The 12,043-nt window shown below is 43.1% G+C and overlaps 1 protein-coding gene across 3 annotated transcripts in view; it reads left to right on the plus strand.

Annotated features, from left to right (window-relative positions):
* The window catches only part of SASH1 (SAM and SH3 domain containing 1), a 281,301-nt gene that overhangs the window by 229,898 nt on the left and 39,360 nt on the right, over positions 1–12,043 (plus strand). Inside the window, exon 1 of one of the 3 annotated variants that reach the window (XM_038000687.2) lies at positions 8,166–8,578. The exons of the other annotated variants lie outside the window; for them this stretch is intronic. Within the exon in view, the coding sequence (XP_037856615.2) occupies positions 8,567–8,578 (12 nt within the window). The 5' untranslated portion in view covers positions 8,166–8,566. Of the gene's footprint in view, positions 1–8,165; positions 8,579–12,043 lie in introns of those variants that run through there. 3 annotated transcript variants of the gene reach the window in all.

Consider the following 12,043-nt stretch of genomic DNA (forward strand, 5'->3'; position numbering starts at 1 on the left):
GGCTCTGATCACATTCTCTATTTGTGCTGATATTGAATGTTATGTTTTGACCTGTTTGCCATGCTATCTGACAATAGATTTTTTTTTTCTCCTTTCAAGATACAGTTGAGGGCTTTATTCTGTGGTCCATTTATGTTTGTTGTTGCTACAACCTGGCCATGATATATGGTGAAATGTGGTCTTCACTGGAATACCTGGACTCTGCCTTTTCTCTCCTGAAACTGTGTTGAATGTGCTGTATCGTAATTTATGCCACCTGGTTCATAGCCAGGGTAATTGGTGGAATATAGCCATTCTGCCTTTCATTCATTTTTTGAATTTTAGAGGCTGTATTTCAATCAAGAACAGCCTGCCCTGACTTCCCATCATTTCACTCATTGCTCTTCTGCAGCCATTTCCACTGCTCTTAGGCCAGAAAAAGATAAAGAGGCCACACTGTTTGCTTCCAGATCTGGAGTCACATGAAAGGGTTCTGCGGTTTCCTGCCAGCCTGGCTTTTGTAGAAGTTGGGGGCCTTTTCCAGTGAGCTTCAGAAATTTCTTTCTTACCTTGGTCGTGGAGTTCAGTACATTAGATTATATAGCTTTCTTTGTTTGGTTGCTCTTGGCGCAATACTTTTGCTAGTTTTTAGTGTTTTTTGTTTGTTTGTTTGTTTTTTCTTCTTAGGGGGCTTTTCTCGTTTTGTTAGTCATTGTGAGAAGAATATTCTGTGGTTCAGTGTTCAGCAGAGTTCATGACCTGATAGTTTTGCCAATTGGATGACCACAACCAACCTTTCTAGCTCTAAATAATTCCTCTCTGAAGGTATTTAGTCTAGACTTCTTCAATGTGGAACTTGAAGTAAGTTTGTTTATTTATCCTGCAAACATAAGGAGATTAACATTAAGGTTGTAGATGTCAGTCTAGGAGGTAACATTGGACCCTCCCTCCTCCAGCTTCGACAGATGCCCAGTGACCTGGTGGCATAAGTTTGGCTCAGAGGAATGGTCTTGGTGGGCCCCCCTTCCCTCCATTGCCATTTGGCTCCATCAGTTCTCTGTATTTCTACATTGCCATTTGCCTAGACAAGGTTGTTTGGCAGCCCTGTCGGAGAAGTCATCATGCCTGATCCATGAGTCATTCAGCCTAAGATGCCATAAAAGTAATGTGACTTTGCAGACACCACCCAATCCCTTAGGAGACTTACGGCTTCTGGGATGAACACTTTCATCAGCTCCAGAAACTAGCGCCTTAAACGCATATGTAATTGCCCTACTTGGCAGTCCCGTTTTGAATCATCCTTTTTCCATGGCATGTGAGAATTGGATGCCCTTGGGAATGAGTGGGTTTGGTGTTTTGCTTTAGTCTTCAATGAGTCTGATCCCATAGATTTGCTTTGGATAACACTACCCCACTCTGAACAGAGGGACCTGTAGAGCTGTGGACACTTTGTTTCCTAACTCACCTATTTAATATGAAACAACGCATTTCTCTGACCTATGGTCAGGGTGACAAAGCCCCAGGCAGAAATGTCTTCCAAAGATTTACAGAGTGAAGGAGAAGCCAGTCCTCTTTCCTCTACTTACCACTCTCTCCCCCGACCCATTCAGGAGGAAAGGCATTCTCTGCTCCGTGGCATCCTGCAGAACTGGGGTGGGAGGATGCACTTTTGTTTTAAGCCTCCCTAGATCTGGCTGGAGGACTCCTGAGATTTTGTATTTTTCTCCCTTCTCCTCATGGGGGCGATTAAAAACGATTCAAAGTTCGTGAGTTTAAGAAATAGATTACAGTTGATTAGGGAACATAACATCCATTTGCTGCTCCTTTGGTTTTATGGTTAAATTTTAAAGCAGTTTCTTAAGTGAATTAAGTGCTGACAAGCCTTTGCCCCTAGGGAATGGTAATATTACCTCAAAATCTCACATATTTTTTCCAAATAAAACTATCATGTAATTATCTTCTCCTCTCTGCCACCCCCTCCTCCTCCGTCCCTTTCTTCAAATCTGGCAACAACTAGTTAATTTTGAAACTGCCAGAGAGATTATTTCAGTGTTCCACTGCACCTCTGGGAGAAGAATGGAATCTCATCTTTTTTTTTTCCATATGCTAACAAAAATCTCCTAATTTCAGAGGACAATGATGTCACCAGCTAATGAGCAAAATATTTCTTACTAAACAAATGAGTCCTCCCCTGACTCCTTTGTGATAAAAGAAAAAAAAATTACCCACAATGTGCTTCATATTTTCTACTGTTACTTCTAGCAACTCATAAACACACTTTTAAGTAACTCTAACTTATTTGAACAGTGAGACTAATATTTTTCTAAGCACGAAGAATAACACATTAACCCGATGACTGTGACCAAAAGGCCTCTGCCATGGCCCCAGAATCAGTGCAGTGCCCCTAAGGTAGGGAGGGACTTTCAGTGCATCACTCTTTGGACCATGGAGGGAGATCAGGCATGTTGGAGAGATTATGAAATCAAGCTTGGGGAAGAGGAGGGCCGGGAAGCTCTTGTTGATTGGTGTCACATGCTGTTTATAAAAGCAACAACATCAGCTGAGCTCTTCTTTGTCTAGATGGGAGGGCATCTAAGGTTGGGCTGGGGTGGGCGGGAGAAGTAGGGCCCCAGGACCACCTAAATACTGGACTAGACTCATGTAGGGACATGGAAATGTCCCTAAACCCTTGGCAGGTCCTCTTCCCCTCACGGAAGTGTGCCTCAGTTTTCTTGCCCAGAGATGAGTCCTCCCACGTCAGAATTCCTGTATCTCTGTGTTTTTCTCACGCAGTTGTCACGGTTGACCTTAACGTTAATCATATTTCTGAACTTCTCTTGGGGCTCTCCCTACCCTCAGACTTCTAGATGATAACGTTTATAAATCCAGGGAATGCTGGCTTCCTCCTATTGCTATTCCTTGCCTTTCCTGATGCCTTGAATCAGTGCATTCATTCATTCATTCATTCATTTCAATCAGGAAATATCTGTTTAGCACAAACACAGATATTTATTTATCTGAGTGGAAAAGAATATTGTAATTCTCAGTGTTGGTAACTGCTTGTGAGATTTTAAAACAATACAACTTTTCTTCGGAGAAAGTTGTCAATATGTGTCAAAAGTCTTAAAGACACACCCTTTTACCCATCAATTATACAATCGAATCATCTTTCTAAAAAAAAAAAAGTGTTAGATATGTTAGAAATTTTACCACAAAGTGTGCATCCCAGGATTATTTGGAAACAGGCAAATGTCTAATTATGGGGACCATGATATCAGTAAATTATGGTATACTTTGATGACTAAATACTACTGTATGATTAATACATTGTATTGTATTGAATATTTGTTGACATGTGAAAATGTTCAAAACATAGAGCTTTAAAAAATGGGCTATAAAACGGTGTGGCTACGGTATACACCAGGGGCCCGGGGTTTCTCTGAAGGAAAATCTTTTGAGGCAGCCGTGGCTCAGAGAGGGTCCCCACTTACAGGCAGATGTGTTATTTCCACTTAGACTGTGCGTGTAATCTGAGGGAGGATTTGGGGACACTGATAGTGACTAGAGGAGATGGAGAAGGTAAAGGTCAAAGATCACCCTTTCTTGTAGAGAAAAAGGAAACATCCAGAAACATCAGGGTATATTTTGTGTGTGTGTGCATATGTGTGTGTATGGGGAAAAAGTGGGAAGGCATAAACCAAAATATTAGCAAGTTTTCTATCTGAGTATGGGATGATATGTCATTTCTCTTACTACTTTGTGCATTTTTGCATTCTCCAAATTTTTAATAATATATGTCATATGTAGTCAGAAACAATAAATGCTACTAACATACAGATGTGGAAATGAATGTGGTCAGGCTCATTGTCTGCGTGACAGTTAGTGATGGGCTAGGGAATCTAGCGATGACAATATATGTGCTAAGTCCTTGGATAAAATATATTTAATCTAAAGGAGATGAGGAGCAAAGCCAGGAGGGCTTTCCAGAGGAGGCAATATGCAGACTGAAACTTGAAGGATGCGTAGGAGTTAGGGGTGTGGATGCAGTCAGCAGAGCTGTTTGCAGAAGAGGAGCCATCAGGGCAGTGATGGGCATGGGGTGTTTGAGATGCTGCGAGGAAGCAGGGGGTGAGGACCAGGTACTCTGATGCCCTGTCCACCACGTGGTATCTGAAGAATGGAGCACAATGTACCAGAAACTGAATCTGACCATGCACAGTCACATATTCCACGATAAGGCTTTTGGACCTTGTTCCAAGGAGCTAATGAGGAACAATTCCTTGCCAGAGGAGTCAAATACTGAAATCCCTTCTCAGCAAATTTGCACACCTACTGTGTTCAAGCCCGCCACCCAGAGAACAGGACCAGCAGTGGCGTTTCCTCACAAAGTCTATCCCCCAATCCATCCCTCACCAGGGAGCTTCCCTGGGTGGCCTGACTCAGTCTAGTCTTTCAAATATCCCACAGTTTACTCTGACACATGGCCAGGGCTGGGAGCCACAGGGCTGGGGAGTCTCAACTTCTTCATTCCACAGTTATCACACTGATATTTATGGGGGGGGGGGGTCTACTATGGGTGGGTACTAGGAATACAAGGAGAAGGAGATCAGACAAGGCTCCTGGCCTGGGGAGCCTCCCATTTTCTGAAAGTCAAGCCATGGTACGTCCTCACAAAGGGCCCAACATCGAGTATCTTGGTAAGTACCTGAATCACCCCCTGAGGGGCGTGGCAGTGAGGTTAAAAAGGGGTGGACAAGATCGGCTCTGTCTCCCATCCTCTTAGGACACTCCCCAAGTCCTGTGCTGTGAGGAGAGGCCGCTTAGGGGAAGAAGTGGGGATGTATCTTTCCTGCCACCCTCTCCAAAGTATCTGGATAAATCAGGGCACGAACTTCATGTGTATTTCACATGGAACGAGGACTTCCCTACCTGCCAAGCTCTAGGCTTCACATTCAAGGTCTCGTTTTATCCTCCAGAGAGCCCTAGGATTCTTCTCACTGCCTGTCTTAGAGATGAGAGAAGAAACATGCCCGCAGCCACACCCTCTCCCCATGTGGCACAGAGGGGATCTGAACCTGTGCTGGCTCAGTCTTCTCTGTATCTGAACAGCCTGTCCAGAACCAGCCTCAGATGCTGGCCATATGACTAGCTTTCACATGTACAAAGATTGTTGGTTTTTTCTGTTTTTGTTTTTTGAGATGGAGTCTTGTTCTGTTGCCCAGGCTGGAGTGCAGTGGCATGATCTCGGCTCACTGCAGCCTCTGCCTCCCGGGTTCAAGCGATTCTTGTGCCTCAGCCTCCTGAGTAGCTGGGATTACAGATATGCACTATGCCTGGCTAATTTTTGTATTTTTAGTAGACATGGGGTTTCACCATGTTGGCCAGGTTGGTCTTCAACTCCTGTCCTCAAGTAATCTGCCTGCCTTGGCCTCCCAAAGTGCTGGGATTACAAGCATGAGCCACTGTGCCCGGCTGGTTGTTGGTTTTTTTTTTGTTTTTTTGTTTTTTTTTTCCCCTTGAAGATGGAGTGTTGCTCTGTCACCCAGGCCTGAGTGCAGTGGCATGATCTCTGCAAACTCCCCCTTCCAGGTTCAAGCAATTCTCCTGCTTCAGCCTCTTGAGTAGCTGGGATTACAATGTGTGCCACAACGCCCGGCTAATTTCTGTATTTTTAGTAGAGACGGGGTTTTACCATTTTGGTCAGGCTGGTCTCGAACTCCTGACCTTGTGATCCACCCACCTCGGCCTCCCAAAGTGCTGGGATTACAGGTGTGAGCCACCGCACCCGGCCTGGTTGTTGGGTTTTTAAGCGGTCTTTGCTATTTACACAGCACCTAAAATAAAAGTTTGTGAAAATTAGGTGTTGTCTGAACTCTAGTGAGTTATGAATAGAAGACTGCAGACTTAATAATAAGGCTGGGCATGGTGGCTCATGCCTATGGTCCCAGCACTTTGGGAGGCCAAGGGGGGCAGATCACCTGAGGTCAGGAGTTTGAGACCAGCCTGGCCAACATGGTGAAACCCCATCTCTACTAAAAATGCAAAAATTAGCTAGGCGTAGTGGCAGGTGCCTGTAATCCCAGCTACTTGGGAGACTGAGGCAGGAGGACTGCTTGAACCTGGGAGGTGGAGGTTGCAGTGAGCTGAGACTGAGCCATTGCACACCAGCTTGGGCAACAAGAGCAAAACTCCATCTCAAATAGTAATAATAATAGTAATAATAATAATAATAGTAAAAATATTAAGTCCTTATTGAACTCCAGTTCAATAAGGATTTCATGTACATAGTATTTAAAACAACCACACTGTAAGAAAAATGTTACTATACCAAATTTATGTGCAGGAATATTAAGACCCATAAAAGTAAAGTGACTTGCTAGAGAACTTGATAATGAAACCCAGGTTGTTCTAACCCCTGAGACCTTGGGCTAATCCCCTTCCCTTTACCCCAGTCTCATTGGGGTACTCTCATTGTCTTCGTTTTTACCCTGTAACGAAGGAATTCGGTGGAAAATGCCTACACTCAGTTTTAAGGAAGGGTAGGCATAGCTTTGCAGCACAGTTGTCAGTCTTGGACAAAGAAAGGCCTTGTTGAGTAGGTAGTGGCACAGGAGCAAAACCATGCAGTCTCAGATACTGCCCCTGCCATTGCTGTGACATGGGATCATGTATGCAGATGTGGAGCACAGTGCCTGGAAATGGTGAGCTTTGGACAAATCCAAGTATTGGAAGTACAACATCACGAAAGCACCTGGGCCATCAGGTGGTGGCAGGGGTGGAGGAGTTTGTGGGACAATCGGTTTGTGAAACAGGGAACTGGGCAGTGTAGGGAAGGTGTGGTGAGCCCTTGCAGGAGAAAGAAGAGGAAATTCCATAAAGGTTGGGAGGAGATACTTCTGAGCAGAAGACAGAGTGGGAGAAGGGAGTTTAATTCTTGGCAAGTAGTGAGAGACACCAGCCTGCCCAGGGAAGAAGAGCAAGACAAGAGCCAAGGAAAAGGGGATGGAGCTCTGGTGATCTGATGCAGAACCTGTAACGTGTGCACGGTAGAACATGAGCCTCCACTTGGGAGCTTCGTATTCCAATTCCCTTTTGTTGTTGTTGTTGTTTGAGACGGAGTCTCACTCTGTCACCCAAGCTGGAGTGTAGTAGGGCAATCTTGGCTCACTGCAGCCTCTGCCTCCCGGGCTCAACCCATCCTCCTATCCCAGCCTCCTGAGTAGCTGGGATTACTGGTGTATGCCACCACGCCTGACTAATTTTTATAGTTTTAGTAGAGATAGGTTTTCACAATGTTGCCCAGGCTGGTCTCGAACCCCTGGCCTCAAGTGATCCGCCTGCCTCAGCCTCCCAAAATGTTGGGATTACAGGTGTGAGCCACTGTGCCTGGCTGTTTTTAGTTTAGGTAAACTCTGAATCCTGTCCAACTCTAAATTTCTGTCATTTTAAGGAGGGACAGTGGTTCATACACATCCCTGAGTCCTGTGTAGCTAGGTATTTTATGTTGTGTGATGTCCTATAAAGAGATGGGCTCAAGCATCATACATCAAGACTCACCCAATAGGAGGGACATCTAGAAACAAGCAGCTCAAACTGTGCTGTGGGAATAAGTGACTTACCCAAGTAAATGAACTTAGCCCTGAAAAGACAAACGTGACTTGCAGCCCACGTCATGGAGACTTTGTATGGGTTTTTAGTCCTGTGTTGTTTAGACAATGTTCTGTTTAAGTAACAGCATGTGCCTAGCAGCTCCCCTGAGATCCTTGAGAAAATTAAATGATCATCTTGTGACACAGTCCTCATGCTCACATTTCTAGAATGCAGGAGAACTCAGATGCTTTGAAATGGGCATTAAAACAATTTGTTAAGAGAGTTTTAGAAGCACCAATGAAGGGGAAATATCCTACATTTACTCTGCTTGTTAAAATTTTAAAAAGGAATGGGGAGAGAGAAAGTGACAACTCTAGGAGAAAACCACAATCATAAGTTTTAATTCAGTAATTTCAAAAATAGCCATCAGAAGGTGTCTATTTTCAATTGAGACTACTCCCTTAAGGGGGTGTTCAGAAGAATGTCTGCAAAAGAGATCTTTTTAAGGGTTAGTCCTTGTCCTCCTTGTCCTGGATTTGCTCAGATTCTCGCGTTCTTTTTTCTGTCTCTGGAATTCCATAGACAGTAATTAAGGAACTGGAGGCCAGCAGGAGGTCAGAGAGCCTTCCTCAGTGAAAACAGGGATTGTTGGCCATGCACAACACTCCCTTTTTTCCTTGTGGTGAATAGGAGATTTGCTTAGAGCTGATGACTTATGCCTTTCTTGCAAGTTATGCAGTTAGCAAGCGACTGGGGAATCAGTCAGCAAGCAGAAAGAAGCTAATTGAATCCAGTGTCTTCCCCTTTCTCCTTCGGATACTGAGCTGTGACGGTGGAGCCTGCCTGATCATGTAACTCCACAGAGACATGTTCCAGGAGTGCCTAATCCTAATTTTGAGATTGCAGAGTTGATGCCACAAGAGTGAAGACACTCTCCGAGTGGGGAGGGGGGTGGGAGGTACCGGACGTCTTCAGAATTGCCCCTTAGACTTGCTAAATGCCGAAGCCGGTAAGTCACTGAATGCGTTTAATGGGAAAGGAAGAATGTGTTTTCTGTTGCTTCAAGTAAAAGTTTTTGCTGCTCCTGCCTATGATGTTTCTCTCTCTTTCCTTCTTAAATTCCTCTAAATTTGCCCTTCTTCCTTTGTTTACTTCCCTACCTGTTAACCCTGAACTTTTTTGCCCGACATTTTCACCAGTGAAAATGTGTAACTTTTGGAGAATAGTGAATATTATTTTGAGAATTTGAGACAATGAGCATATATGGCTCAGCTGTGAATTGTGGAGGCTTTTCCTGGGGAGGACTTGCATTCAGACAGTGTTGCACATTGGTTTTCATAAGCTTATATCTGATTGGCTTCCTTCTCTTAACTTTAAGATTAATGCTGTAGCACAGCCGACCTAGAAAGCTGGAGCATATATGTCTGATCATGCGCTAGGTTAGACAGACCAGTGTGAATTTCACAAGCAAGTACATTTCCAGTTTCAAATTGCTTTTGAGAAATGTTTAAATATCTCTCGGTATTATGTGGCGCCGGGGGAGATAAGTGGGCTTAGTCTGGGTGTTAATTGTGACAGCGTGTTGTGTGTTTTGAGCTAGGGAAAGAAGGTGAGTGAGAGTGCTTCTGCAAAGGGCAGAGTTGTAATCCTGTGATCAGTGAGTGTGGCGGTCTCAAGTGGTCCTCCAAAGGCTCTAGTTGCTCCTTGCAAGTTTGTTTTAACCTTTATTGCAGCATATTGCCACTGTGCCTGCACAACTGTGCCATATGGCTTTTGAAAAGGATTTACTCTGCATTCTGTAGTCCCAAGAACTGTTACAGGGTCCGGTGAAGTATCTGTTACCTACCAGCAGTGACAGGTTTACTTGGAGCAGTGAGGGGATGCATTTAATGAGCTCCGGCACACAAATGTTTGTACTTACAGATGCTATTCATTTTGTTCCTTTTCTTCTGATCATCCAGCGTATAGCTGTGTTATAAAAAGTTCTCCACGCTGGCTCCATGTCTTTCCTATTAGAACATTGCAGATGTGTCAAGGATACACTTGTTCCAAAAGAAGCTGGGAAGGAGGGAGGCTCCACCCTCCTCCGGGTGCCAAACGGGCCCCATAGGTTCCTCATTCAGCGGTCTGGCTGGCGAATGGTGTGCTATCTCTTTAAAGCAGCTATAGTTTTGTGTCTTGGCTTGGTCAATTTGTTATGGTTTAAAACTGTGGAGCCAGCTGTCTGCAATCTGATGTAATGTTGCTATGGAAACCAGAAATGAAACACTTAAGCATTCACCACAGAATTACTACATATAGCATTAGCCAAAGTAATTAAAAGTTGAGCCATATGGGCTTTCTGCTGGAAAAAGTCTGCAGAGGAGAGGCTGGAAATCAAATGTTTCTGTTTACAGTATTGGAAATCCACTTTTCCACAGCGTTTGGTGGGATAAGTTGCCTTTTTCTCTTGAAGGTTTTCTGGTGAGGAGCTGTCTGTATGATTGAGCTCACCTTCTTGTTTAGAAGATGAGCTATTTAACTCTGACCCAGGGTGGGACAAGGGAGGGGAGGCCACACTATCTCATGTTTGAATGTGTGTGAATATATACTTTTATTTTTTAACTTTAGTTTATTTAAAACCTGTTCTATAATAGTGCTGAGCCTATTTCCCAAAATCAATCATTTATTTTATATGCAATGCAGATTTCCTCTATCTTCTACAAAGTTCTTCACATAGGAAGATTTCTTTTAAAATATAAACAGTATTTAAATTTAAAAATTATATATTTTTGATATTTATAAATATAAAAATTCTCAAGCCCCCATCCCTGGTGGTATATTTCCTGAATAAAAAGACGGGCTGGCCGGGCATGGTGGCTCACGCCTGTAATCCCAGCACTTTGAGAGGCCGAGGTTGGGCAGATCACCTGAGGTCCGGAGTTCAAGACCAGCCTGGCCACCATGGCGAAACCCCATCTCTACAAAAATACAAAAATTAGCTGGGTATGGTTGTATGTGCCTGTAATCCCAGCTACTCGGGAGACTGAGGCTTCAGAATCGCTTGAACCCAGGAGGTGGGGGTTGCAGTGAGCCGAGATCGCGCCACTGCACTCCAGCCTGGGAGACAGAGCAAGACTCCATCTCAAAACAAAAGAAAAAAAAGAAAGACATGCTATGTTATTTTCAGCATTGGGAAGTGGAATATACTTAAAAAGAGAAATATGACATGAGGAATTCAAGATTTACTCTCCAGTTTAGAAGAAATGCAAGCCTTTTACAGCGTTTTTCTGTTAAAACAACTGGAGAGAATTTTTCAAAGGCAAATATTTCACAACCCTTTTTTCCTCTGTACTCAGTAGGAAGTGAGAAGTCAACACCTCTCCATCAGTATCATGGATGCAGCAATACATTCTTGGGATAGGTTGTTGAACTCAAGTAACTTCTAGCCTGACTTCTAGGAAAATTTCTGTTTCACACACACACACACACACACACACACACACACACATTTCTTGGATGACCTGGGTTTTATGTTGCATTTTTCTTCATATAAATTGTGCCACATCTATCTTGTCTAGTGTCCAAAACATAATCACGGAAAAGAAGGACTTGGTTGCCATGGTTTGTGATTTGTCAATGATAAACACCTCCAAATCTTGATTTTTCTAGAAAAATAAAAATAGCATTAAATCAAAGGTATAAAGAAGTATAATTCGAAGGTATAATTCAAAGGTATGTTTCTCAAAAATAAATGGAACTTGTGAAAACAAATAAGTACCTGAAATATGTTATTTTTTGCCACAGTGAATCTGGGCAGAGGAAACTAGGACTTTATGAGGAAGGCAACACCTTTAAATCTGCTGTCCTGGTTTAACTATTTTGATTTCTCCTTGGAAAGTTCACTCTACTGCATATAATGATTTGTGTCTTTGTGGACTAAAATTTTTGTATTGCTTTTTTCTATACCCCATTTCTCTTCTTACTGCCCACTATCCCATGCATACACATGCCCACACCACCACCACCAACCAGCAAACTAGGTATGAGGTATACACGTCAGTAATTTTCATCCTATAACACAGCTTCTTGTATTTTGATTACAAACAATCTGTACCTATTGCATTTTCATTTGAGTTCAACATTTTTAAATGTGAGGGTTAGAGACATATTCTGGGTTTGTCCCATTGATAGTTATAGAGACTTTCTATAACATAATATTGATTATTCTTCCATTAGAATTGCTTGGCTTTTGAGCTACATCAAGAGGGCAGAATGTTTTTAAATGTTTATATGTAATTCCATGCACTGTGGGTTTTTCAGGTGCTGGTTACCCAGAATGAGGGTTAACCAAGTTCTCATTCCTCTGGTTGACCGCTCCAGCCGTTTCATCACACGTCAACAATCCAACCAAGTATAAATGAAACTCAAACCAGACAATACCATTCTGTATTAGGAACTACAATTATTATTCTAATTTTTTTTTAAAATTTTC

This window comes from Chlorocebus sabaeus, chromosome 13, assembly GCF_047675955.1.
Source record: "Chlorocebus sabaeus isolate Y175 chromosome 13, mChlSab1.0.hap1, whole genome shotgun sequence".
Lineage (NCBI taxonomy): Eukaryota > Metazoa > Chordata > Mammalia > Primates > Cercopithecidae > Chlorocebus > Chlorocebus sabaeus.